The following is a 26,207-nucleotide window of genomic DNA, read 5'->3' on the forward strand; positions in this document are numbered from 1 at the left end:
AGCTAATGTCATATCAATATATTTCAAAACCTACGCGTTTTTTTTTTTGTAGTAAATTCGACATGTATCGTTCTTTGAAAAAGTTCAAAAAAAAAAGAAAGAAAACGAAAAAGAAAAAGAAAAAGAAAAAAAAATTGGCATCTCTTTAAAAATAAAATTGGAATCGGGATTTGATCATTAAAAAAAAAAAAAAAGACAAGACATGTGGTAGTTTATTGAAAATACAAGATAGATGATAATATCAAAAATCCATCATTGCTAAAGAATACTGTTCTACTATCACAATATATATTTGATGATTTATTTGGGAGGAAGTACATTGTTAGGGAAATCACCAAGCATATTGCCAGGTGCCTTGTATGAACAAGTCAGGATATTACGACCATTACACTTACCAAGACCACAGCCAATCTTGGTAGTACCTTTCCATACGACTTGAGTGAAATGTCCAGTAGAGCTAGAGAAACCAGGATTGTTGTAGTTATAAGACTTGCCTTCATCGTACCAGGCTTGGATGGCTGCGTTCAATGAACCGTAGCCCATAGCAAGATTTTCACCATAAGGACTAAAAAAAAAAAAAAAAAAAAAGTCAGAGAAACGGTTTTCCTAATTCTGTTTATTGTTACTTACCCGCCACTATGTTGAAAGACACATTTGTTGGACCAATTTTGTGCATATTGAGCGAGTTTCTTGTCCCATTTCAAAGCAGGTGCACTGTGGATTTTGCGAAATTTGTTATGAGTGTTGACAATGGAGTTGATATCTTTCTTTGACAAAGCATATGCAAGTTGAAGCATCATAGCGAATGCTACCACATAAACGAAGAATCGGCTCAGCATATTTTGATTTTTTTAAGTAAAAGGAAGGGAATGAGGATTTGTTTTTGGATGATGAATTGAAGAAAGGTAACAAAAAAGAAAAAAAAAAAGATCCTTATATACCATTCATGGATGATTTTTACGTTATTACTTTTTTGGCATCCAGGTGATGATTAAAGTTTCGTGCAACCCTAAAAAACAATAACGCGATGGTCTAATATTCCCTTCATTATTGGTATCATTAAACAATGGTGATACATTGAAATCTTGTAACCCTTCAAAGATTCATCTGGATTTATGCAAAATAGAGTAATTAGACTTTTTCTCAAGCAATCCTTGGTTGATAGATGTCTTCTTTTATTGTTTTGTACCTTGAAAAAAGAGTATCATTTCTAATCAATGATGTATCTTTTAAATACCGATAAACTCAAAAGATCATCCAACTCTACTGTCATCATAACTAAGAATCCTTTATTTTGAGTATCATTTTTTTTCGTACTACATTAATCCCCATTGATGTTAACATCTTTATTACCTTTTTTTTTTTATGACAACTATGATGTAGTCGAGACACGTTCTTTTTTATTTGTAATTATTGATCATCGACTACAATCGTAATCTAATCGGAAAATGAAGTTTAAATTGTCTTCTGCCTGGGAACTATACCAACTTAATCATCCCATTAGATCCATTGATTATGTTTCAATGATGTTCAAATCATCCAATAACTGACTTTTTTTTTTAATTTCTTGGTTCATGATGTACTTTCCATTTAGTGCGAATCTTTTTTTTTTTTTTTTTTTTTTGTACAGATGAAAGAATAAAAAAAAATACCCAACATACATCATTCCATAAAATAGATAATATTATTGACATTGAAATTATCTCGTTGTTTTTTTTTAACAAAAACGTGCTTTACCATTTTCCCGTTTTATCACTCCGTAACATCATCAACACTACAATGTCCGTCCTGCGTCAGTATTGAATCCTCATCGTCCATCTTCCATCAATGCAATCAAATGCTCAGATTGAGTATGAATCATACTTTAGCTACATTGGAGACCAGAAAAAAAAATTTCTATTTATTTTTCGTATTACATTTACGGCGTCATTTCTAGTGATAACTGTGCCTTGGTGTATTAATAATAAAAAAAAAAATAGACATGGATGATATGCATCTATTTTATTAATAGTGTTATTACGGTGTGATGGAAGGTTAAAATCTCAAAATGGATTTGAAGATCTTCTCTGAGATTGACATTAGATATCAGATGACCTTTTCCTTTTTTTTTTTTTTTTTTTTTTTTTTTACGATTTGATCCACTAACAAAAAAGATAGCCATAGATAAATGAACGTTTTATTTATTAACCCAATAATGATAACAGAACTAACTAAATTTGTGTGGCCATGATGATGGATGGATTTGTTTTTGGTGGGAAGACATTTTGCTGGTATTGACCTCTAATATTCCCAGGTGCTTCATAATTACAACTATAAAATGCACCATTAAGACATTGTCGAAGACCACAACCCACTGAGCTAGTGGATTTCCAAACCACTTGAGTGAATGCACCAGTACTAGTATCAAAGTCTCCATGTTCAAAATTGTATTTTGGTTCTTCATCATCAGCCCATGCTTTCATCACTTGATCCCAAGAAGTATATCCCATTGCCATGTTTTCTCCATACTTACGCTATCATCCAAAAAAAAAAAAAAATGAAACCTACTTTCTGAATTTTTTTTTTTTAAAAAAAAAAAAACCTTCTTACGTTTCCACTAAGTTCAAAACGACATTGATTAACTCTAGATTGAGCATAATTCGCAGCATCTTGATTCCAAATCAAAGGAGGGACTTGATGCGTAGCACGTCGCGTGTTATGAAGTTGTAAAATATATGTAGCATTGACGGGATCGCCCAATGGCAACCAGGAAGATGGATGATCATCGATATTACCATTGACATCATCGGCACCGTCTTCATGGTCATAAATATTTATTGTAAGATGTTGTTGAATGCCATTACCATGGTAGATGTGTTCGAGGGAAGCCTTCCAATGAGATCCTTCATATGGTGTTGTTGAATAGTCTTCCATACTTGATGTTTGATGTACCTGATGAGACTGGTGGTCATGGGGAGGAATCAACTCACCATAAGTAATGCTAGTAGCTCCAATCAAGGTAAGTAAAAGGGAAGTTCGCATCTTTTTTTTTTTTTTTTTTTTTTTGTCAATAAATAGATGGATATGGATGAATTGGTCAAGTAGATTTCTCTTTTATACTCTTTCTTTGAAGGGATGATCAGGGATAACATGTTCATTCTTTACATGTTTTGTTTTAAAGACAGGATGTAAATCACAAGAATGATGTAGATAATGACATATGAATACAAGTTCACTTTAATGAAATATATGAGGAAATCCAAGAATATTTCTATGGGAAAAAAAATTATAATTTTATTGATATAATAAAAAAATGGGAATACTATCTGTACATATAATCATTGGTGATTGGGAAAATATAATTCATCTAGGTAAAAAAATATCAATGGCGATGTAAGAAGGAAGACTTTTTTTTTTTTTAAAAAAAAAAAAAAAAAAACTGGAGAAAATGATGAGATAAACTAAAAACACTAAATCCACTATTGTTAATAATTATACAACCTAATCAATACACACCATCATTTCGATATTCCAATAGTTCCAGTCCAATCAATGCAGTATTATCCTATACAATCCAGTCCAATACAAAATATCATTCCTTCTTTGATTTCTTGGCCTTTTGTTGCAGTTGTCGACGCTTCATTTCCACCATCAACTTGAAAGATGCTTTGAGTATAAATACCTATAACACAATATAAAGTGTGTGTCAACAGAAAGGGAAAAAAAAAGAAAATGAGTTATCATATAAAATCAATGATATCTTTCTTTAGTTTTTGTCAACATACCAAACAGAAGAAGCCATTGAAGATCAAAGGAAAAGCATATAGTGAGACGATAAATAGACCAGAATCATCGAAATAATTAGCCTCTGCAAATTGTTCCCAGTATATCGCGCCTGCTTGATTCAACGGTTGAGTCAGTGCTGCCAAGCCCACTATAAATATAGATAAATTGATCAGTATATCTTAATTTTTCCCCATGCATAAAAAAAAAAAAAAAAAAAACCAACTTACATAGTACAAAAAAGTAGCATGAAAGAGCCGTATGTCGATGACGAAGAAGGATCACCAGAATGAAACAAAGTATATGAAAGGTCAAAAGTCCTATTAACCAGTGTTGTGACCAGTCAATCTAATCCATGGAGAAGATATATATATATATATATATATATATATAAAAATAGGCAAAGCTTGTCAGTATTCTCAAAACTTTACCATGTTTTTTTTCCTCTCTATGACTAAGACTTTACCGCTTGAAAGAACTGTAAGGTATGTTGTGCATGTTGTTGGAGGTAGGAAGTTGGTTTTTCTGCTGAGGATAGTTGGTCCTGAATAGCAGCAAGGACAGTGTTCACCAACGTATCTTCTTGAAATGTCATAATATGATAGTAAATATGAAAAAGAAAGCCAACATTTTTTTTTTTTAGGCCGCCTTTTTCTGAAAAGCTTGAATAGGTAAAATCTGAGCCAATCGTATTGGCCCACATTTTTTTTCATTCTCCTCTTGTCACTGCCAAATCATTTTACACTACTTTCTTTTCAGTTCTTTTCTTTTCTTTTCCTTTTTTTTTTTCTTCTTCTTTTGTGGTTCATCTTTTTCACCTCTCCTTCTCTTTCCTCACAATGAAACATCATCGTATTTTGTTTGCTTGTGTACTTCCTTTTCTTTTACCTACCACCATTTTTGCAGAAAAAACGTCTCAAGAACATCTTACTGAAGGCAATGCTTATCTAAAAAGTGGCAAATTGCATGATGCAGTGATCAGTTACGATGCTGCTATATGTAAGTGTTACCCTATCTAGATAATTCTTCCTATTTTTTTTTTTTTTTTTTTTTTTACTAATATTTATTATTTTGAATATAGCTCAAGATCCTGACAGTTACATGTCATACTATCGACGTGCTACAGTATATTTATCTTTGGGTCGAAATCAAGCGGCTGTAGACGATTTCACTAAAATCCTTACATTGAAACCTGATTTTGACAGAGCTTTATATCAACGTGCTCGTATATATGCTCAAGATGGTGAATTTGACTTGGCAAAGAAGGATTTAGAAAATTACATGAAACATCATGCTGATGACGGTGCTGCTTTAGACACAGTAAGTTTGGATCTTCTTGGTTCTTCATGAAAATATAATGAACTCACCCCTATCTCTTATTTTTGTAATATTAGTTGAAAGCTATCAATCAAGCAGAACAGAATATGGAAAAAGCACAATCCGCCCTTGATAGCCAGTCTTACGAACAATGTATTGAACACATCACCGAAGCTATCCGAACTGCACCAAATATGGGTCGTTTACGCCGGGTTAGTGCCAAGTGCCACTATGGAAAACATGATATTGAAGCTGCTGCAGGAGATCTTGCGTAAGTGAAAGGGGGAAAGAGGGAAATGGTATCCATCAATAAAAGCTCACTTTTTTTTTTTTTTTTATATATATTTAATTACTAGTCGTGCAGCACATATCACACCATCGGATCCTGCACTTCTGATAGAACTTGCCAACATCAACTTTTATTTACTTAACGAACCTGAAGGTGCATTGGCAAATCTAAAACAATGTTTACACTATGATCCTGAACAAAAGCAATGCAAAACCGTTTTCCGGCAACTCAAAAAACTTAACAAAACAATCAAATCAATTCAAGATAATATGGAAAAGAAAAAGTACTCGACAGCAAGCAACCAGTTAATCGGTACAGCATCAAGGCAAGGTATAATGAATGAAGTCAAAGATCATGTCAAGCAAATGGAAACCCAATATCTATCTTCCTTATCAACGGAAGTAGATAACAACATACCTCAACGTCTTTTACTACAGTGTTATGAAACAGCATGTCGGCTTCAAAAGTTACTGAACAAAGAAGATACCAAGATCATCGATTGGTGTACTAAAACTCTATCTTTACAAGATGATCATGTCGATGCTCTTATGTATCGTGGTGAAGTTTACTTGAATCAACATGAGTATGAAAAAGCTATGCAAGATTTACAAAAAGCAAATGACGTCGCTCAAGGTCAAAATCATCAAGTTCGACAGTTATTACAAAAGGCACAACAATTATTACGACAAAGCAAACGAAAGGATTATTACAAGATTTTAGGTAATTTCTTGTTCAATAGATGGGGAAATTTTTCTTCTAGATGATTAATGGTTTTTTTTTTTTTTTAATAGGTGTTCCTCGTGATGCTGATACTCGACAAATCAAAAAGGCTTATAGACAATTGGCTTATGAAAATCATCCTGATCGTGCTGAACCAGAGAAAAAACAAGAAGCAGAAAGACAAATGGCAGAAATCAACGCTGCCTATGAAGTCCTTAGCAATGATGGTAAGATGAAAAAAAAAAAGGAAAATATATGAAGGAAATGACCTATTTTTTTTTTAACCTATAATTTGATTCAATAGAAATGCGACAACAATTTGATAATGGGTTTGATCCATTTGATCCTGAACAACAAAATGGTGGTGGTGGTGGTGGATTCCATCCTCATGGTGGTAATCCATTTGCTCATTTCCAAGGTTTTCCATTTGGTGGGGGATTTCCTGGTGGTGCTGGTGATGGCAGCTTTGAATTCAAAATGCACTTTTAGTTAGTTCCGCCTACAATACCTTCCATCCTCCCATCATATATCTGTGACTTTTTTTAATTGGTTTATACACATTTTAGTACCTTATATCTTATGAAATAAAACATCACTGATACAAATTGTACATTTTCAAATATATATATATATTTTGAGTACCTTACAAGATTTTTTTTTTTTCAGGGCAAAGTTTAAGCTGATGAGTTTCAACTTGTTTGGCTGTAAAAATTCCAAAAAAAAAAGAAAATTATATTTTTCTAAATGGATACCTCTTTTTTGCTTTTTTCTTTTCTTTTTTTTTTTTTCCTTGGTTTACCTATTAGATGATTTTACCATCAACACCATGGTTTTTATCGTCATTTGTGTATATTCAAACAAAATCAAAGGTGATCTCAACCAGAGAAAACAAGAAAGTAATCAGAGTGAAAAAGTCCTGACTGATACTAATCCATTTGTATGATTTTTTTCCTTTTCTTTTGGTTCGAAATGCCTCTCTCTCTCTCTCTCTCTCTCTCACTTCTCATAGTACAATAATACAATAGTGCTTATGTTGTCTCTCTCTCTCTCTCTTTTGTTTCCAGTCAACCACTTCAAGGTACATATTTTCTTCTTCTTCTTCTTCTTCTTCTTCTTCTTCCCTATTTTGTTTGCTTCTCTATCCCTTTTCTTCTGACGTATCCCCCTTTTGTTCTTCCTTCATTCTCTTATCCTCTTTTTGTTCATTCTTCTTTTTCCTCCTTTGGCTTTGTCCTTTTTCTATTCTCTCAACAAAAACATGGATACTCATTTTTTTTTTAAATTATGCAGATTTACTTCAACACGATGTGATTATCTTGCCATTTGATTGATTTGATTGGATGAATACATAAAAGGATCAACTGAACACGTTTGAATCGACAGGATTAGCTGCACTGTAGATTTAAATGGATGGATATCTAGGATCAAATTGGGCGGATATGAAGCATCAAAGGAAAGTTAATTATGGCGATCTTCATATGGATTCCTATCGTGATGATTCTTTTATTGATTGGTTACTACTATTAGTCTTAGTTTATGTTATACTATATTACTTTACAACCTTGTTCAATAAAGTCATATTTTTATAACTAGTATCATTTTTGTTGTTACAGTCATTATTATTGCTTCTGATTATCTCAAGTGTCGTCATGATCATCCATTATATTGTCATCACACATCATCATGTTGTCCATTCTCATATTGCATCGATCAATCATTTTCACATGCCATCACTCAACTACCATCTGTCATAAAGCAGCATCCATTAGCCATCATCACATAACTTTAACATTTCATTCGTCATCCACCATCAAAGATCATCAATTCATCTTTCATTAATCACCAATCAATTCGTCATCCAAAATTCATATACGATCTCCAGGTAAAAAAAAAAAAAAAAAAAAAAAAAAAAAAAAAAAAAAAAAAAAAAAAAAAAAAAGGACTATTCTACTATGAACTTTGTGATAGCCACGGGAAGAAAAGAAGAAGGAAATATTTATATGATGATTCCGTTTCCTATAAACAACATACATTATATTTGAGATTGTGTTACAATCGATACATATATATATATTTTATTAATATATTTTTATGAAATGAATTTAATTCGTCTTCAATCAACTGATATCTATTTAGGAGGAAAGACATTTTGTTGGAATTGACCGACAACATTGCCAGGTGGTACGTAATTACAACTGTAAAATGGAATACCGAGACAATGATTTACAGCACAACCTACCGAAGTGGTAGATTTCCATACTACTTGAGTGAAATGACCAGTTGCTTCGCTAAAGTCACCATGTTGGAAATTATATTTTGGTTCTTCATCATCGGCCCATGCTTTCATCACTTGATCCCAGGTGAAATAACCCCATGCAATGTTTTCTCCGTACTTGTGCTAATAAAATAAAATAAAAAAAAATAAATGACTGGATGATGATGATTTTTTTTTTTTTTTTTTTACGTTTTGACTATGTTGAAAAGAACATCGTTTAACCCAAGAGTCGGCAAAATTGGCAGCATCTTGATTCCAAGTCAAATCAGACACCCGATGTTTCGCTCGTCGAGTGTTATGAAGTTGTAAAATATGAGATTTGTCTACACCATTCCATGGCCATAAATTGCCTTTATCATCTTGTCTATGTGGGTCGCCGATGGAAGTGCCGGTATCATCCTGATCGTTAGATTGCCCTTGATCATGTATATATCTTGTATCTTCCCAATTGTATCCTTCATAAGGTGTGATGGAAGTATCATCGTTCTTGCCTGATGATTGATCCACTGGATAGTTGTTATCATGATGAGGAATCAAGCCACCATAAGCCATATGACCAGCACCCATCAACATAAGCAGAAGAAAAGTGCGCATTCTTTTTTTTTTTAAATAGATAAGAATAAAAAAAAAAAAAGAAAAGAAAAAGATGGATATGAACTGTCTTGATCAACGTCCTCCCTCTCTCTTTTTATATATATTTTCTTTGATGTTGATTTGTGATTATGGACGGCTTTTGGATCTTGCATAATTTATTCTAATGACAAGTAGGTCACACGAAGGTTGCCGACAATGAGGAAGATCAGTACCCACATTGATTTTCTTTTTTTTTTTTTCTTAGAAAAAAGTGGAAATAAATGATGCTTAAATGAGTGATGAATCATATAGAGTAGCTATAAATATCATAATCATGCCTTGGAATAATTATTAAGTAAACAACTTCAATGGTAGGAATCACCATCAAAAGAAAGGTGAGAAGGTGTGACAAATGTAATATACGCCAATATATCTAATTTCTGTCTCGAATAATCCAATCAATCCGACATCCTCCTTTTGGCATTCAATAGATCAAGATGGATTATTTTGAAGGGAATAATAATAATAATAATAATAAAAGTCCTTTTACACTCCTAGTGTTAAGAAAGCGTGAGTAGAAAGTGCTCTTTTATATATAAGTTTACGATATATATATTTCCAGTCCATCATTCCCGTTTCATTTTTCATGACAATCAAATAATAGTGATGTAACAGCACATAAGTTTATTGATAAGTGATTGTAATAATAGTAACAAGAAAAAAAAAAAGAAGAGTTGGAAATATGTAATACTAAACTGGGATGGAAAGAATGGAGTAACGGGAAATATGTGACAAAAAAAATAAAATAAAATAAAATAAAGAGGACAATGTCCTTTTATTGGGCACCACGAGCCACTTCATCTTGATAATCCCAATGTAATTGACCTACATCATGATTGCCATGATAAGTCCAACCTTCTTCAGTAACATGATACACTATTTTTTTTTTTAAAAAAAAAAAAAGAGAATAATATTGAGTATTGATTTAGATGATTTTTTTTTTGTATAACTACTTACAATTAACAGAACCACCAGACATGGCATCCCGATGTGTAGCATGATAAATAGATCGTCTTCCCAATTCCAAAGCATCCTTGACTGACAAATCATGATCATAACCACTATCCAATACACCATAGGCAAAAGTAGAACCAGAACCAACAGAGAAGATGTCACCTTTGATACGTGCACCATCAGAATCCACATAGAATAAGTTTGGTCCAGATTTGTCCCATCCAGTCACCATAGTTCCCATTGATAGTCCCATTCCCTTATATGCATACACCATATTAGCCAATAATTTGGATGCTGCTGCCACAGAGATACGTTCCTTGTTGCGTAATTCATATAATCGACAACGACGACCCAATTCTCTTTCCCAATATTGACAATCAGCAGCACCACCAGCCAATGTACCTAAAAGGTATGGATTGATTTCGATCACCTTTTTCACCGTTTGTGAAGCTAACAGAAAAAAAGTAAAAAAAAAAAAAAAAGAATTATTACATTAACTTTTCATTATTATTCTTCGTCACTTACCAATATAGTTGCCCATAGTAGCCCGAGAATCTACTGCAACAACAACACCTCCTTGGAATTGGAAAGCAAGAGTGGTTGTACCGTGTTGAATCTTAATCTTGTATTCGGGTGAGTTCTCGTCCGTCACATTTCTTAAAAAGTCTACAGGCTAACAATATATATATATATATAGAAAGTTAGATATATTGACCAGTCTTTTCTTTTTTTTTTTTTCTTACATTGTGCACTGAGGGAATATCAAAGGTAGGGAAACCTAATGCTTGAGCAGAATCCCATCTTCCACATACATTGCTAAGATCCACTTCATGAGGTAATTGTAAAGGGGACGATGAATATTTTTGTACAAATCGATGCATCGAATACTGTGATGGATGGAAAGTTGTATGAAAAAAAAAAAAAAAATAAAAATAAAAAAAAATAAAAAGAAGGAAAGAAAAATGAATACGCGTTCAAACAAGAAGTAGAAAAAAAAATTGACGTAACGCACCTGACTGGGATTGAAAAAAAAGAGGCGGTTGGGCACATAGGTACCTTTAGACCTCTTTCATATCCTTTTCTTTTTCAATTTTATATGTCTTTATTTTCCGATAATACTGAAATATACAACATATCATCTCTACTTCTTCAAAATCTAGCAAGACAGATACAAAATATTCGCTATAATCATCATCTACAAGTCATTTATTAAGATGTACCAGGAACATTGAACACACGCAAGCAGGCACGTTGAACCAGATAAAGAATCCCCTGTACGAGGCAACAATATCAAATGTAAGATTCAAAAAAGATAGAATGAGAATAGGGGGGGTGGGGAAAACTAAAGGTGGAAATATGCGAAATCCTCAGTAAAGAAGGTTATTATCTGGACGATATGTGTGTACTGGCAAGAGGAAAAGAACACAATGGACACTGAAAATTCGATTTTATTTAGAAGCACTAGGTACAACAAAAAAAAAAAATTCATTCACTCTTTACAAGATATAACACATCCTCAGCTTTATATTCAGCAGCAAGGAAATACCGTTGGATAGCAGGGAGGTTAGGAAAAATGACATCAATGATTTCAGCCATAGGAGAAGTATTATTACATACTGAATATCTACAAGGCGATCTAATTAAAACATCCCATACAACACGTTGACAAACCATATCAAACCAAAAAGAACTCAATTGGTTGGGAGAATTTCGTGGTACAAAAGAGTAGATGACCGATACAGAAGCTGACGCCAATCATATTAAAAACGGCAATGGATGCATCGAATGGAGAACCAGCTTATCAATGATCACAACAGCCGGATGTTGGACATCAGAGGAAACACAACAATAGACGTTAAGGAAATTGAAAGACGATATTCTTATTTGCGATACATTCAAAAAGATGGATACGGAAACTCGGCAATCAAGATTTTTCATCAAGTATCAAAACTCTCTTTTCTCCCATTTGGTGGACAAATGCGTGATGATGGATTTTGTGATGATAGGATTTACCCATGATTAGCAACTTAGTTTTTATTTATTTTCAATAAATCATTCATTTTTATATTATATGATTTTATGTTTGTGTATGTATGTTGTAGATCAATGCCCTTAAAAAAGTCAAATGAAAAGGGGGATCATGACTGACCAATGATAATAATAATAATAATTCAACATGCCATGTGATCAAAAACGACATTTAGAACGATTAACATTTTTTTTCCCTTCTTCTGAAGACAATAGTAATAATAGAGTACAAACGATGATTTTTTATTGAATACTGTATAACATAAATAAATAAATAAATAAATTAACATATACTAATAAGAATAAGGACTTTAGAAAAAAAAAAAAAAAAAGGAGACAAGATAAAACCAAACGTGGATGTAAAAGTAAGGAGGATGAAGATGTACACTAAAAGCTAAATAAATGGAGGGAGGGAGGAAGTATAAATAATAATAATAATAATCACCATTTTGAGTGAGGGTGTTCTTTGGTTCGATGATCATCCATTTGTTCCAAAGTGTCAAAAGTTTCAGCACAGTCCATACATTGATGATTTCCCAGTTTGATGGTTCTGCTTCGAGATACGCGTTGAACTGTCGCCCGTTCTTGATGTGAGAGTCTTTGTTTCTTAGATTGCGTGTCACTATCTGATGCCACCACTTTTTTCGTCCCTGCTTTCGATTTGTTTGAGTCATTGTCTACCTTTAGCTGTTCCTTTTTGGCTTGTTTTTCCTGAATAACTGGATTTTTTGTTGATTCGTTTTTCATTCCGCGTTTTTTTGTCCTTTTTGCAGGTTGTTTAATGTTATCGTCCAGTAGTGTCTTTCCTTCCGTTTCTTGTAATTCAATGACTAATTCTTCTTCATCGTGTTGCCGCTTTCTTCGTTTTTGTCCAGTTGTTTTACCATCATCTTGTCCAGCGGGTTGTTTACCGTTAGTTTTGGCTCTGCTGTTTTGGTATTCAATAAACTTTGTCTTTCTTGATCTCGTCTTTTTGGTATCCTTTGTATCAATAAAATTGTTTTCCTTAGATGATGTAGTAGAAGCTGGTGGAAAGTGAGAAGATTGAAAAAATTTGAGGTCAGATTCCTTTGATGGACGAGAGGATGTTTTTTTGACATGTGGTTTATCTTTGTTTGTTGCAGTAGTTGTGGTTTCTATTGTCGTATTGGCGGCAATAGCCTCTTCCACTTCAGCTTCATCAGATGGTACGAAGAAATCATAAACCCTTTTAAATAAATCAAACATGGATCAAGCAGTTGTAAAATAAACCAATAAAAAAAAAGTATTATATATGTAATATGAAATTAAAAAAAAAAAAAAAAAAAAAAAAAAAGAAAGGAAAAAGAGAGAGAGAAAGAAAAGAAAAGGGGAAAGAGAAAAAAAAGTTAAGTGTTTATGAGAAAAAAAAAAATCAAAAAAGTCGGAGAAAAAGAGGTTCAAGACTATAAGCTCATCATACAAAAAAAAAAAAAAAAAAAAAAAAGGTTGACATAATTTTTATTATTTCTATTTATATAACATTTTATTTGACAGGAGCTTTGACATCTAATACAATTCCATGTCTTTTTGCCCATTCATTACAAGCGCGACTTTGTTGATCACACAAAGTAAGTAAGACCTTACGACGGACCAATTGTGCGACAGCATCCCAGTCATGAATATGATGACATTCCTTCATTTCAAAAACCGACAAACGAGGACAATGACGAGCATAAGCAAGGATGGTTTGATTGGATACTTTATAACAATTATTGATAGAGATACGTTCGATACCCTCTTTACGTTCCCTGGCTAATAAGGTTAAACTTGTATCTGATACATCACATCCAGCAAGACCTAATACCGCTACCTGAGTATGTGTTGCTATCAATTGAATCGACTGATCTGTAATATTCTGCCGATCACGGACACGACCAACATTCAAATGACGAAGACGTCGACAACATAAGGCGATTTGACCTATGGATGCATCACTAACATTCCCACACGCTCGTAGGTCCAGATGTTCCAATCCTGGACATTTATTTGCTACTTGAATAATCGCTTCATCCGTAATGCGTTGACATCCAGCAAGTGATAGATATGTCAATTGTCCATGCTCTAAGAAAGGATACAATGCTGCATTAGTCACATAATCACAGATATAAATATCTAACGTCGTTAGTTGTGTCGCATGGTATCCAATATGTTGTAATGGTTCGTTGATATTTCGTTCCTTGATTTTTCGAAGTGTCAGTGATCGTAATCGATGTTGATATGTCGACGATAAAATACGTGATTTACAGTTTTCATCGGTAGGATCATCATGATGATGTTCTTCAGCAGGTGGTGTTGGTGGTAAAATTGATAATGATTGTCTTGTATTTGATGATGATGATGATGATGATGATGATGGTGTGATTGTTGGTTTTGATTGTTTATGATTATACAAAGGAAGCATGGATGTAAAACTTGGAAACAAAGGACGAAAGGAATCGGATTTTTTTGCCATGATGGAAGAGAGATCATGTTGTTGTTGATCATCATCACATTGAGTAGTCATCAAAGGTTGAGGATGTGTTGCAACAGCAAGAGCAGCAGCAGCAATTATATTGGAAGTATTGGATTCGAAATTAGGTAATGGCACACGACTAATGACAGAAGCAAACTTGAGAAATTGTTCATACTCCGTCTTACTATCATCAAAGGACACATGACGCCAAGTATATCGAGACACGCAATCATGCCATAACCAGTTGACGTATAAACAAGGTAAAATATCTTGATTCATTTTTGTGGAAGGTCGTATTATTTTACTATTACCATTACTATTTATGGATAAGACGGCAGTATTGGTATTAGGAATCAAGTGTTGAACTATTTGTTCCACTATTTCTGGTAATCGAAAAATCAAGTGACATTGTTCTAATGATTGATGATCGAATGAAGAGATTTTATTGATTTTCGTTGAATTTTGACGTTTAAAGACACTAGGCATATTTGATGTCTAAAAAGGAAGACAGATAGAAAGAAGAAAAGGGAAAACGGGAAAGAGAGAAGAAAAAAAAAAAAAAGAGTAAAGGAAAAAAAAAAGTGACGAGAGATAGACAGGATCAATCAAAGTGAAACAGTGAAAGCATGAATGAAAGGTGATAGGGTAGTTTGAGATTGACGGGGGAAAAAAAAATATATGTAAAATGTGTTGACTATCAAAAAGAAAAAAAAATTTCCGTTTTTGTTTTTTCTTTTTTTTTTTTTTTTTTTTTTTTTTTTTGTTATTGCTATTGTTTGATGCTACATATATATATAGTGATATTCTGTAAAAAAGAAAAAAAAAATAACAAAAACCTAATCCCGAAATGAAATGATAAAATAAACAAGAAAAAAAAAAGATTTATTCCCGAGATGTTTAAAAAAAAAAAAAGAATGATATCTATTCTATTGTATCTAAATAATTCTAGCCCTATTAGATCTTGGGGCGGAATAATTGACGTTCTTCAAAACGAATAGGAACCACCATCAAATCACGAATACCTTGTACTTGAGTATCATCCAATCCACATTCATTTCGTATATATCCTTCAATTGATCCATATCGTTCCTTAACTTGACGAATAGTTTCTTTCATAGCAAGATATCTATATAAACCATTTTAATCAGTGAAACAATAAGAACAACAAATCCAACCTCAGCAGACAAAAACTTACGGAGCTGACATCACCATTCGCATATTTTCAATACTTGTTCCTATTAAGATCGATTTCTTTTCCAATTCTTCTTCAGATTCTACAAAAAAAAAAAAATAAAAAAATTAAGACTTGTTTCATCCTATTTATCAATGAATATTCTTACCCCAATATCCAAGATTACTTAAAGCATATTCTTGGGAAATGATTTCTTCATCCACTCCGCACAGACCAAGTAAAAGCATAACAAATACCCCAGTTCGATCCTAATTAATATTTAATATTAAATATCTTTTTTTTTTTTTTATAATCTCTCTTTTGATTTTTCTTACCTTTCCAGCTGTACAATGGATAATCAATGATTTTGTAGATTCATTTGAATGGTGTTCCAACATATGCAAAAAGATTTTACGATACTGTTCCTTGGCTTTTTCGAGAATAATATTATACACCTTGGGAAAACCTAGTGGACCTTCAAAATAACCTTTCCATCGTGAAGCCAAGGCAGCAGGTGAATAATCAGCCTTGGAAAACATAGCTGAAGCATATCGAGTCAATCCAGGAATTTCACTATCAAAGTTGAGTATTAATGATTACTCTTTTTTCATTTCAATTTAACTTACGGAGCCATGCCTTGACGTTCAATTTCTGGATCAGAACGAAAATCAAATGCTGCGATGACATTAAGGCGTTTCAATGTATTGATCCCCTCTTGAGTAATATTCACCAGACTATAAACAAAAGGTGAATAAATCATCATCATCTTTTTTTTTTTTTTTTTTTTTTTTTTTTTTTTTTTTGGAAACCTACTGCCCGCATCTGAATACGATCCTTTCACGAATATAACCAGAACCATCTTTTAAAGGCCATCCACCAATATCACGGAAGTTTTTGACTCCATTGACATCAATCCATCTAGGTATAGTGACTGATACATGTTGTCCCATAGACACAGCCTTGAGATAAGCATTTTTTTCATGTTGTTCAAAATAATCAAGAATAATATCCACCAATTCCTCAGTTTTTCCAGTAAAATTGTGATCAGCATCAGGAATCAATCGAAGGGTATGAGTTGAAATCTTGTTAGCAAAAAGAGCACCATTATAAGGAGGTACCAACTATAAAACAATAATAAAGAATTGAAGATAATTATTACTAATATCAACTTTTCTAACTTACAGTATCAGCTAAACCATGACAAGTCAAAACACTGGTCGTTTTAGGCATACGAACAACTATAAAAAGGAAAAGTAATAGAATATAAATATAAATATATTTTATCATGAATGTTCATACTTACCATGAGAATTGTCCCAATTGGCAAATCTTTCGGCTTCCTTTACCGTCACTTTGGTTTCCAGGATTTTCCCTTGTTTCTTGAAAGACCATAAAAAGTACCCCTGGTGACACATGAAGAATAGGGAAGAAGTTGAGTATATGAATTTTTGCAACAAATAAGATTTACCTGCTCTTGTAATAGTTTCTTGTTAGCAGGAAGATTTGGTAAAGTAGTGGAATCTTTCATATCATAACGACCAGAGACATTCACAACATGAGCCAAAGGTTTTTCACAAGTAGTAGCATATTTAAAGCAAGAAGCAGATCCTAAATAATAACAAAAAAAAAAAAGGATTCAAACATGACAGATAGCATATTTATGAGTAACATGATTTTTCCCCAAGATATCATCATCTCATTTATTCTTTACCACGTGAATGTCCAACCAATGCCCAAATTTCATAACCTTGATTTTCAAAATAATTGGCTACTTCATAAATATCTTCAGTATCTTCCTGTTTAATGTTTAATATATTAATATACATAATAAAAACCATTTTTATTCTTGATTAACTTACGGCAAAATTAGAATAACGAGCTTCTCCACTACTATCACCATTGCCTCTAAAGTCAAATCGAAAACTTGAATAAGGAAGCTTTTCAGCCAAAAGTCGTTGATAAAGATAGTTTTTATGTCCTGTAAATAATAATAATAATAATAATAATAATAAATAAATAAATAAATAAAGATAAAACAAAATGTCAATCCCGTCACTATAGTTGATTATAATCCTGGGAAATAACATTACCTAAGGCTCCATGAGCAATCAATATCAATCGAGGTTTTGTTCTAGTGAGATCTCTTTCAGGTTTTTCTTCTAAAATCCCAACAATGGTTTCTCCTGACTTGTTTTGAATGTTGATGGTAGTCATATATAAAGAGAGAAAGTAGGGGAAAAGAAAAAAAGAAGAAGAAAGAGAGAAATAGCAAGTGAAGAAAGAAAGGAGGAAAAAAAAAAAAGATCAAAGGTGTATCTCCGGAGATTGAATGATGTGATTTTTTTTTTTTTTTGTTAGGCTTTTTTTTTTTTTTTGCACATATAATTTTTTTGCCCCAGAGAAAAAAAAAAGAAAAGATATGAATTCAGGGACGAAAAAAAAAAAGTCAGTGAATTATAGTTTAGTTTTATATTTTGGAATAGATTTATTTATTTTTGAATTTAGTTGTTTTTGGGAGATATCTTTTGGACTCTTTAGTACGATTTTCTATTTCTCTCCCACCCCCCAAAATCCTTCTTCCCCAGAGTAAAAGGATGGGGGGGAGGGAAGGTGTATTTGTCGGAATGGAAGAGGCTCAAATCTAATTGGACTCGCAAGTCACAGCCTTTTTTGATCAAAGGGTTCTTTTTTTTTTTTAATAATTTGTAAATGCTCATTTTTTTCCCTTCTTTTTTTTTTCTCTTTTCTTCCTTCAAATATATATATATATATTTTTATACCAGCGTATTCTTCTTTACTGTTTATAGTAATACTTCTATATATATATATATATATTTGTCACTTTCCCTTTCCTTTTGGTTGTATGTGTATTTTAAAACTTTTATTTATTACACATTAAGAAAACGTATGGATGGTTATTTACAAACGGTAAGTAGAAAATACTAAAAAAAAATATTCTTTTTTTTTTTAAAAAAAAAAAATAAACTTTGTTATTGATATATTAGGCGCTAGTGGCCAATCCAGTGTCTCCACAACCAAATCGAACGTCTCATCTTACCAAACTCCTGAAACCTTGTCCACCAAGTAATAAAGAATTCACTTGTGACAACTTCCATGCTGTTGAAGGAACATACCAACTAGTACATGATATTCATTTTGATACCATTGCTCCTCAGTTTTCAGTTGGTACTCGGGCCACTATTTTGGATGTACGACCTAAGCAAGCACCCAAGTCTTCTTCAGCAACTTCTTCCATTACTGACTCAGCAACTTTATCTACCCCTACACCTGCTTCTTCTGGTGAACGTATGTATAACCAAGAAGACGATACAAATTCATCAAATACTACATTACCACCAGTAACAACAACAACAACAACAACAACTCATACACCATCAACTCCTTTGATATTTCAACAATCTACGGTAAATTCTACATCACTCACTTATTCTGTAGCACCATTAGACAATATAGGTATTACCAGGTCAACAGCTTTACCTATTCCCAATGTTACTTCTCGATCCTATGACTCGTCTTCCTCTACTTTTCAGCCAGATGATAAGTTGACACCGCCGCATTCTCGTACTACACCAATCTCTAGCATTCCCACCATCACTACCAATCCCAGTCCCGCCAACAATGCTATTTCTACTTTTCCCATTACTGGTATTCAGCCTTCATCAAGCGCTACTCCGATTCCGACATCTTCCACATCATTCCATCATCATCATCATCTTCACCATCATCATCATCATCATCAATCAAATACCGATCCTACTTCCTTGTCTTCTCCTCTTTTTGCTCTGGATACCAATGCTTCTCCCACAGCATCATCCACTTCTTCTCAAGGTGAAAATGGATCCGTTATCAACAATACAAATGGGAATGGCATATCTGATTTATCATCAAGTGTCAGCTCATTATCAGCTTTATTTTCTCGACGGAATAGTGTACGTTATTTACATTCACCCCAACGAAAACCAAAAAACAATTTAACAAAGACAAAATCAAGTTTTGTATTACGGATGATTATACATGATAGACTGGCTCAAGTCTTGGCAAATCGAACAATGGATGATAGTTTTTTATTCTTCAATATTGGTACAAGTTTCTTATGGATGGATGCAAAAGGAAAACCAAAGGTATATATTAATATAGTTGAAAAAAAAATTAATCATTATTTATTTTTATTAGGATCCTTTGTCTCGAATTGTATTTACCAAAGCTTATCCTACTTGTCATGATGTTAACTTGATGACAAAATGCAGTGAACATATAGATGTCATCATTGGTTTTTCTTCTGGTGATTGTGTTTGGTATGATCCTCTGACAAGCAAGTATTTTCGTTTGAACAAAGATGTAAGTCTGTTTATTTTTTATTATTTATTTCTTGACTGATATTCTTCTTATATAGGGAAATATGAAACGTGGTTCTGTGACAAATGTGAAATGGATCCCGGGTTCTGAAGATTTGTTTATGGCTTCTTTTTCTGATGGTAGTATCTTGATATTGGACAAGGATCGTGAGGATCAAGCATTCACTCCAATGGCTCCCAGTACTTGGGCAGAACAACAGTAATAAATAAAAAAAGCAATGAATTACATATACTAAGAAAAATGTCTAACTTGATTTTTTTTTTTTAACAACAACAATAATATTATAGATTCCATGCTACTCGTCCTCACAAAAGTGCAAAGTACAATCCAGTTTCTCATTGGTCAGTCGTTGAAAAGGGAGTAGGGACTTTTGAATTTTCTCCTGATGGTATTCATCTTGCTATTGTTGGATTAGATGGAACTTTACGTATTATGGATTATCATCAAGAAAGGTAAAATGGCCACACTAGGCGCACATATATGTATAGATAGTATCTTTGTATATGGATTAATATCTACTTGTTTATTGCTTTATTTTTCTTCAATAGGTTATTGGACATATTCACTAGTTACTATGGGAATTTCCTTTGTGTGGCATGGAGTCCTGATGGAAGGTATTTATTGGTAAGTGAGAAAAAAAAATAAAAGATACCCTGGTGATTGTTCACTTTTAAATTTACAATCTTTTTTTTTTTCTTTTCTTTTTTTGGTATTAGACTGGTGGACAAGATGATCTAGTAACAATATGGGGATTTACGGAAAAAAGAATTGTCGCACGATGCCAAGGCCATAAATCATGGGTAAACTGGGAAAGAAAAGAAAAAGAGAAACTGAAAAAAAAATCTTTTTATTAACCTTATTTCTTCAGGTGACAAATGTAGCATTTGATGCCTATCGTTGTGATGATAAAGTTTATAGATTTGGTAGTGTTGGCGAAGACTGTAAATTGATACTATGGGACTTTTCTTTTAGCGCTCTTCATCGACCAAAAAACGTAAGTAATTTGATAGAAAAATAATATTTAGATTTACTTTTTTTTTTTTTTATGAAAACATATAGAAACATCGTAACACTTCAAGTAGTCCACGAAGTCCCAAGGATACCCATCGATTCTCATTCATAGCAGCAGATAATATGAAAACGCGAACACCCATGTTATCACAAATGTTTGATAGACTTGGTACGTTAGAACCCACGGTGACAAATGATATTATGACCAATCATTCTGCAAGTCATCCATTATCAACAATACCTCATAGTCCTACTGCTTCTCCAACTAGTCCTATTCGGCCATATCTTCCACAGCCAGTCACTCTACAAAAACATTTTCAACAGCAGTCATCACAACGGAAATCTCAACAAAGACATCATCATCATAGTTTTGGATTTAAGAAAAGATCATCATCATCTAGTGTATCTGGAGGTAATCAACTTCATCGACCTCATCTCTCACCATCATCATCTCCACCACCACCGAGCAAAGCAGAATATCTTGGGACAGCATTTGAAGCATATCATTCAATGATGCCAACATTACATCCAGCAGCCAACAAGACACAAGTACCATTATTACAACCAAGTACTGTTAGAACAATTCATGGTGATCCTTGTGTGAATTTGATATTTCGACATGATAGTATAGTAACAACAGATCGTAGAGGTAGGATAAGAACATGGGGCAGGCCCTGATGTGGAACCTTAAAACAACAAATTATCATTCATTCATTAGTTAGTTATATTATTATTATTATTATTTGTGTTTATACTTATCTTTTTTGTCTTCTCTTACCATTTGTATATGAAATAATAATAATAATAAAAAAAATTATATATATATATATATTTTTCACAAAAATGAAACTTTTTTTCTTTTGTTTGTTATGCTTTTTTCTGTTTAAAGTAAACCATCGGGATTCAATCATCATCATGCAATAAAAATGACTTTTTTCTTCTTTGACTTTTATGTATTTTTTGTGTAATTGAAGAATGGTGTGCATGGCAACACGACTTGACTGATTTGGATTGGGCTCCTCTTTTGAATTTCATCCTCCGTGTAGGTTTGGGCTTGGGAGCCAATGAACTGGGCGCGCGCCTCTAGAAAAAAAAAAAAGGCAGGTTTTCTTTTTCTAAGTCTAATATTCTACTACTATTTTTTTTTTATTTTGTTTTCCTTTTCTTTTTCCTATCTTTTTTTTTTTCTTTTCCTTTATTACTTTTAATCTACTTTTTGGAGATCCTTCTTGTATTGATTCTCTCTTGATTGTACTTTCTTTTGTTTTCATTGCACAAAAAGTTATCACCAAGGTATATAAAAAAAGGAACAATAGGAACAAACAGAAAAACTCATAATAGAAATATATATATTTATTTTATAGTTATTCACACCAAGATGGGAAGAAGGAAGATCAAGATTCAACCTATTGAAGATGAACGCAATAAACAGGTACTTTATTTGTTCTTCTAATAAAGTATACTCATATTTTTTTTTTTTGACAGGTGACTTTTCTTAAACGGAAACATGGCTTAATGAAAAAGGCGTATGAACTCAGCGTTTTGTGCAATTGTGAAGTGGCGTTGATGATATTCAATTCAAATAACAAATTGGTACAATATTCAAGTGATGATATGGATAAACTATTGATGAAGTATACTCAGGTATTAAAAAAAAAAAAAAAAAAAAGAGAGAGAAACAGGGCTTTGTAATAATATTCACCCTTGAATTCTTATTGATGTAGTACAACGAACCACATGAAACTAAAAACAATGCTGATGTAAGTAATAAGATATGGTAAACGGGTGGCCTGGTTGCGGAAAAGAAAAAAGAAGAAAAAAAAAAACAATAAACAAATCAATCAAGTAGAATGATTCGTTTAGTTTCTCATACATACCTACTTTCCTTATTTTATTTCTTAGTTTGAAAATGATGGGATCACGGATCTTGGATTGGACAATGACATTGATAGCAAAAAGACCTCAAACATTTCTCAACATCAATACCGACATTTGACAGAAGCCATTGTGAAACGCCAAGCATTACAAAAATCATTGGTATCAACTCCTTCAACTGATCAATGTCATCAAGAGATAAATCCTAAATACTCAAAGGTAATAAAATTAAAATATATAAATATAAATATATAATTATTGGTTATTGACTTTTTTTTTTTTCCTTATCTTTGAATTTGTAGACATTATTTTATAAAACACCCAATAATGGTATTCCTCCTACACCAGGATTATTAATAGATGGAGAATCAAAACAACCACTAAACACTCAATCATCATCCCCATCATCATCATCATCTTCAGTATCTTCACCACAACAACATCAACAATCATCTCGATCTTCTTCACCTGCTCCAAATATTTTGACTCCTCCAACGCGACCCATTATCACTGATGAACAAACTGACAAACTTACCTTTTATGGCAATGAACAATTATTATATTCAACACCTGCATCTGTGTCGTTGAATTACACAACTTCTCAGCATCATCTATCCTCCACTCTTCCAGCGATCAATACAACTTATGATCCTATGCAACAACAACAACAACGATCTGTGATATCTCCTTTTGTTCCTTCTCAGACATCATGGATTCCATCAACTCATTCCCAACAACAATATAAAAACTGGCCTTCCAATCCTGGTACTCCTCAGCAATATCAACCGTCACCCATATCTGCAAGTCTACCTTCACAGTTGATTCACAATATGTTGCCCAGTCCATCATCATTTTATCCTGAATTTTATTATACAAACAATACCAACTCCCCGATGTCTTCTAATTCTTTACCTCATGGTACAGTGTTCCAATGGCCAATAGTTCCATCACAAACAACAATAACATCATCATCATCAGTACCATCCGTAACAACAACAACAACAACAGCAGCAACAGAAACAGTGGAAACAACAACTGCAATAACATCATCACCATCGTCAACTCCACAAACAATGGAACAAGGTTGTGTCAAACGAAAAGCATCGGTTTATTCAGATAACAATAAGAAAATCAAGGTTTAGTTAGGGCTGCTTGTCTTTATTTTTTTTTTTTTAAGTTTTTAGCCTCCCCCCTTATTTTGTTTATATCAAATTTACGTACATATTATATATACTAATTTTTTTTTCCTTTGTATCATTTCTCTCTCTCTTCATTCTTTTACCATCCACATAACACATACATATCTTGTTTATTATACATGTATGTATGATGACAATTTCCTCCATGTTTCTTTATCCTTTCTATACTTTTCCAAAAATCGTTCTAATAAAAAAATATATATTGTTGTTTCATGAAAATTTGATTGATTTTTGACTAGACATAATAAAAAAAGGCGGTATATATTTTTATTCATAAAAAAAAAAAAGAGTGAGCGATAAAAACTATGTATATGTAATATATATATAAACTACTGTTACTACTACCACGACTACTATTATTTTCGCTATCAATATCATTATCACTATATGTACATATGTAGAAGGAAGAAGAAAAAAAAATGTACAACACCGTATCGTTTCTTGAATGGATAAAACTTAGCATAGAATAGAAGATTCATCTGAGGCAAGACCAGTAGCAGCAGTAGACATACGTTGACCATAAGGAAGAGAAGTCGTAGTAGAAGACGAAGGAGGAGAAGTAGTATGAGGAGGCGGAGAAGAAGAGAATGGATGACGATCACTATAATCTACTGAATCTTGTTGTTGTTGTTGTTGTTGTTGTTGTTGTTGTTGTTGTTGTTGTTGTTGTTGTTGGTCCTGTAACGATCGCCGTACAGCTTCCAAAATCATCCATTCCTCAAAACTAGGTGTTTCCATAGTCATATCCGTAGCATAATATCGTCTTAACGGTAAGGATGATTCCAAATTGGTTGATTGTAATGATGATCTTGTTGTGGCTGTTGTTGTGGTTGATTGGATGTCTGGTCGGATATGATCTAATTTTCCACATTAAAAAAACTCATCAATAAATCAATCTTTTTTTTTTTTAAAAAAAAATCATCATTATAATATATAATTTACCAGCTAGGACTATCATAGATGGTTTTTGTTTTACTAAAGATCGTCGTATTTGACTATTAGTTTTCTGTAATGAACCATGTGAGGATCGACCTTGATCGGGTGATAATTCGTAACCAGAACTAGATCGGGTAGTGACGTTTTTTGTGATCGCATGATGACAAGAAATATTGAAGGGGAATAATGTTGAATGTCGCTATATAAATAAAAGAAGAAAATAATAATAATATATTAGATTCAGAAAGTTTTCTTGTTTCTTTTTATTTTTTATTTACCTGAGGATGGGTGATAGATGATGCAAAATGATAAATAATACCAAAGTTAGGTTGAACACAAAATGGACAACATGCTGGTAAAAGAGGATCAGTACGTTTGATTTGAACAAAACATTCTGTACATATAGGTTGATCACAACATTTGGAATAATTGATATTGGAAGGGTAATACTACAGATCAAAAAATAATAAAAAAAAATAAATAAATCATATATATACAATATTTATATATTATTTTACTTACTAAAAAACAAATAGGACATTCCACTGCATCTGAATATAAATACATTTGACTAGTATTATTATTTCTGGTGGATGATGACGAGGATAAAGGTGGAGAAGGTGATTTTTCCATAAAAGTATTGGAACTACTACTAACAACTTCGTCTAGACCTTAAAAGAAAACAAAGAACCTTTAAGTCTATATTCATTTTATATATATATATATTTACCTTTGTAAAAGGGTGCTAGTTTTCTTGTAGTAATCAATTTACGTATTGTCTTTTTATCGTAATCTTGAGTAACATTGGCATAAAGTCCTAAAGTATGTAAATAGCCATCGTCCACAGTTTTATCTTCTTTAGAAGTATTTGAACCCATAATCGCGTAAAACAGGTTTAAAAATAATAGTGAAAACAACCTGTCATATAATATTAATAATAACAATAAACTCAATCCTTTAAAAGAAAGAAAGAAAAAAAAAAGAAAAAGAAAAGAAAAGAGAAAAAAAAAAAACAAGTTGAAACAGGTGAGAAAAGACGAAATAAATAAAGCAGTGAGAGAAAAAGAATGATTGGATCACCACTGAAGGTCAGGAGTTTTCCTATCCTAAAAAGGAAACCGAATCAATGCGGTAATTGAAACAAAAAAAATGCTATAAGTTTAATAAGACGGGGCGTCCAATCACAA

At 32.7% G+C, this 26,207-nt stretch overlaps 13 protein-coding genes across 13 annotated transcripts; 3 read left to right on the forward strand and 10 right to left on the reverse strand.

Annotated features, from left to right (window-relative positions):
* Positions 1 to 182: 182 nt before the first annotated feature.
* On the reverse strand, positions 183 to 947 carry BX664DRAFT_380201 (CAP domain-containing protein). Its single transcript, XM_051548889.1, has 2 exons — positions 631 to 947; positions 183 to 565 (listed from the first exon to the last, which is right to left on the reverse strand). Exons 1-2 carry the CDS (start codon positions 837 to 839, stop codon positions 301 to 303), a joined length of 474 nt encoding a protein of 157 aa, XP_051398390.1. The 5' UTR covers positions 840 to 947; the 3' UTR covers positions 183 to 300.
* A 1,263-nt stretch (positions 948 to 2,210) lies between these two features.
* On the reverse strand, positions 2,211 to 3,021 carry BX664DRAFT_375447 (CAP domain-containing protein; the record flags this gene model as incomplete). The annotated part of the gene is made up of 2 exons (XM_051548717.1): positions 2,211 to 2,513; positions 2,590 to 3,021. 2 exons carry the CDS (start codon positions 3,019 to 3,021, stop codon positions 2,211 to 2,213), a joined length of 735 nt encoding a protein of 244 aa, XP_051398391.1.
* A 399-nt stretch (positions 3,022 to 3,420) lies between these two features.
* On the reverse strand, positions 3,421 to 4,378 carry BX664DRAFT_338243 (transmembrane protein 18-domain-containing protein). Its single transcript, XM_051546397.1, has 4 exons — positions 4,229 to 4,378; positions 3,993 to 4,110; positions 3,765 to 3,913; positions 3,421 to 3,661 (listed from the first exon to the last, which is right to left on the reverse strand). Exons 1-4 carry the CDS (start codon positions 4,355 to 4,357, stop codon positions 3,572 to 3,574), a joined length of 486 nt encoding a protein of 161 aa, XP_051398392.1. The 5' UTR covers positions 4,358 to 4,378; the 3' UTR covers positions 3,421 to 3,571.
* Positions 4,379 to 4,534: 156 nt separating this feature from the next.
* On the forward strand, positions 4,535 to 6,698 carry BX664DRAFT_338246 (uncharacterized protein). Its single transcript, XM_051546398.1, has 6 exons — positions 4,535 to 4,761; positions 4,844 to 5,082; positions 5,157 to 5,350; positions 5,436 to 6,088; positions 6,160 to 6,315; positions 6,393 to 6,698. Exons 1-6 carry the CDS (start codon positions 4,602 to 4,604, stop codon positions 6,575 to 6,577), a joined length of 1,587 nt encoding a protein of 528 aa, XP_051398393.1. The 5' UTR covers positions 4,535 to 4,601; the 3' UTR covers positions 6,578 to 6,698.
* Positions 6,699 to 8,216: 1,518 nt separating this feature from the next.
* BX664DRAFT_267079 (CAP domain-containing protein) lies at positions 8,217 to 8,915 on the reverse strand (the record flags this gene model as incomplete). Its single annotated transcript, XM_051540934.1, has 2 exons — positions 8,217 to 8,486; positions 8,553 to 8,915. The coding sequence occupies 2 exons, from the start codon at positions 8,913 to 8,915 to the stop codon at positions 8,217 to 8,219; spliced, it is 633 nt and encodes a 210-aa protein (XP_051398394.1).
* Positions 8,916 to 9,595: 680 nt separating this feature from the next.
* BX664DRAFT_300631 (proteasome component PRE2) lies at positions 9,596 to 10,861 on the reverse strand. Its single transcript, XM_051542350.1, has 4 exons — positions 10,694 to 10,861; positions 10,476 to 10,623; positions 9,954 to 10,400; positions 9,596 to 9,872 (listed from the first exon to the last, which is right to left on the reverse strand). The coding sequence occupies exons 1-4, from the start codon at positions 10,829 to 10,831 to the stop codon at positions 9,772 to 9,774; spliced, it is 834 nt and encodes a 277-aa protein (XP_051398395.1). The 5' UTR covers positions 10,832 to 10,861; the 3' UTR covers positions 9,596 to 9,771.
* Positions 10,862 to 12,284: 1,423 nt separating this feature from the next.
* BX664DRAFT_338254 (uncharacterized protein) lies at positions 12,285 to 13,276 on the reverse strand. The gene has a single exon (XM_051546399.1). The coding sequence runs from the start codon at positions 13,203 to 13,205 to the stop codon at positions 12,420 to 12,422; it is 786 nt and encodes a 261-aa protein (XP_051398396.1). The 5' UTR covers positions 13,206 to 13,276; the 3' UTR covers positions 12,285 to 12,419.
* Positions 13,277 to 13,482: 206 nt separating this feature from the next.
* On the reverse strand, positions 13,483 to 14,999 carry BX664DRAFT_300632 (uncharacterized protein; the record flags this gene model as incomplete). Its single annotated transcript, XM_051542351.1, has 2 exons — positions 14,427 to 14,999; positions 13,483 to 14,276 (listed from the first exon to the last, which is right to left on the reverse strand). Exons 1-2 carry the CDS (start codon positions 14,935 to 14,937, stop codon positions 13,483 to 13,485), a joined length of 1,305 nt encoding a protein of 434 aa, XP_051398397.1. The 5' UTR covers positions 14,938 to 14,999.
* Positions 15,000 to 15,642: 643 nt separating this feature from the next.
* BX664DRAFT_366417 (tyrosine phosphatase family-domain-containing protein) lies at positions 15,643 to 16,572 on the reverse strand (the record flags this gene model as incomplete). Its single annotated transcript, XM_051548522.1, has 5 exons — positions 15,643 to 15,725; positions 15,792 to 15,891; positions 15,958 to 16,195; positions 16,249 to 16,356; positions 16,436 to 16,572. 5 exons carry the CDS (start codon positions 16,570 to 16,572, stop codon positions 15,643 to 15,645), a joined length of 666 nt encoding a protein of 221 aa, XP_051398398.1.
* Positions 16,573 to 16,596: 24 nt separating this feature from the next.
* Positions 16,597 to 17,797, reverse strand: BX664DRAFT_251164 (ectomycorrhiza-regulated esterase; the record flags this gene model as incomplete). The annotated part of the gene is made up of 7 exons (XM_051540296.1): positions 16,597 to 16,743; positions 16,805 to 16,860; positions 16,926 to 17,025; positions 17,091 to 17,230; positions 17,334 to 17,418; positions 17,482 to 17,600; positions 17,713 to 17,797. Coding segments are annotated over 7 exons (732 nt in total), but the record flags the coding sequence as incomplete, so codon positions are not given.
* Positions 17,798 to 18,371: 574 nt separating this feature from the next.
* Positions 18,372 to 21,803, forward strand: BX664DRAFT_338261 (uncharacterized protein). Its single transcript, XM_051546400.1, has 9 exons — positions 18,372 to 18,550; positions 18,628 to 19,764; positions 19,817 to 19,981; positions 20,037 to 20,197; positions 20,287 to 20,451; positions 20,548 to 20,623; positions 20,716 to 20,799; positions 20,868 to 20,993; positions 21,059 to 21,803. The coding sequence occupies exons 1-9, from the start codon at positions 18,530 to 18,532 to the stop codon at positions 21,686 to 21,688; spliced, it is 2,565 nt and encodes an 854-aa protein (XP_051398400.1). The 5' UTR covers positions 18,372 to 18,529; the 3' UTR covers positions 21,689 to 21,803.
* Positions 21,804 to 22,148: 345 nt separating this feature from the next.
* On the forward strand, positions 22,149 to 24,303 carry BX664DRAFT_338272 (uncharacterized protein). Its single transcript, XM_051546401.1, has 6 exons — positions 22,149 to 22,303; positions 22,375 to 22,442; positions 22,496 to 22,654; positions 22,735 to 22,770; positions 22,913 to 23,104; positions 23,188 to 24,303. The coding sequence occupies exons 2-6, from the start codon at positions 22,389 to 22,391 to the stop codon at positions 24,025 to 24,027; spliced, it is 1,281 nt and encodes a 426-aa protein (XP_051398401.1). The 5' UTR covers positions 22,149 to 22,303; positions 22,375 to 22,388; the 3' UTR covers positions 24,028 to 24,303.
* Positions 24,304 to 24,334: 31 nt separating this feature from the next.
* On the reverse strand, positions 24,335 to 26,003 carry BX664DRAFT_360786 (uncharacterized protein). Its single transcript, XM_051548190.1, has 5 exons — positions 25,751 to 26,003; positions 25,543 to 25,691; positions 25,299 to 25,469; positions 25,027 to 25,219; positions 24,335 to 24,941 (listed from the first exon to the last, which is right to left on the reverse strand). Exons 1-5 carry the CDS (start codon positions 25,896 to 25,898, stop codon positions 24,541 to 24,543), a joined length of 1,062 nt encoding a protein of 353 aa, XP_051398402.1. The 5' UTR covers positions 25,899 to 26,003; the 3' UTR covers positions 24,335 to 24,540.
* Positions 26,004 to 26,207: the final 204 nt, after the last annotated feature.

Source organism: Halteromyces radiatus (assembly GCF_025201355.1).
Source record: "Halteromyces radiatus strain CBS 162.75 chromosome Unknown BX664scaffold_6, whole genome shotgun sequence".
NCBI classification, from domain to species: domain Eukaryota; kingdom Fungi; phylum Mucoromycota; class Mucoromycetes; order Mucorales; family Cunninghamellaceae; genus Halteromyces; species Halteromyces radiatus.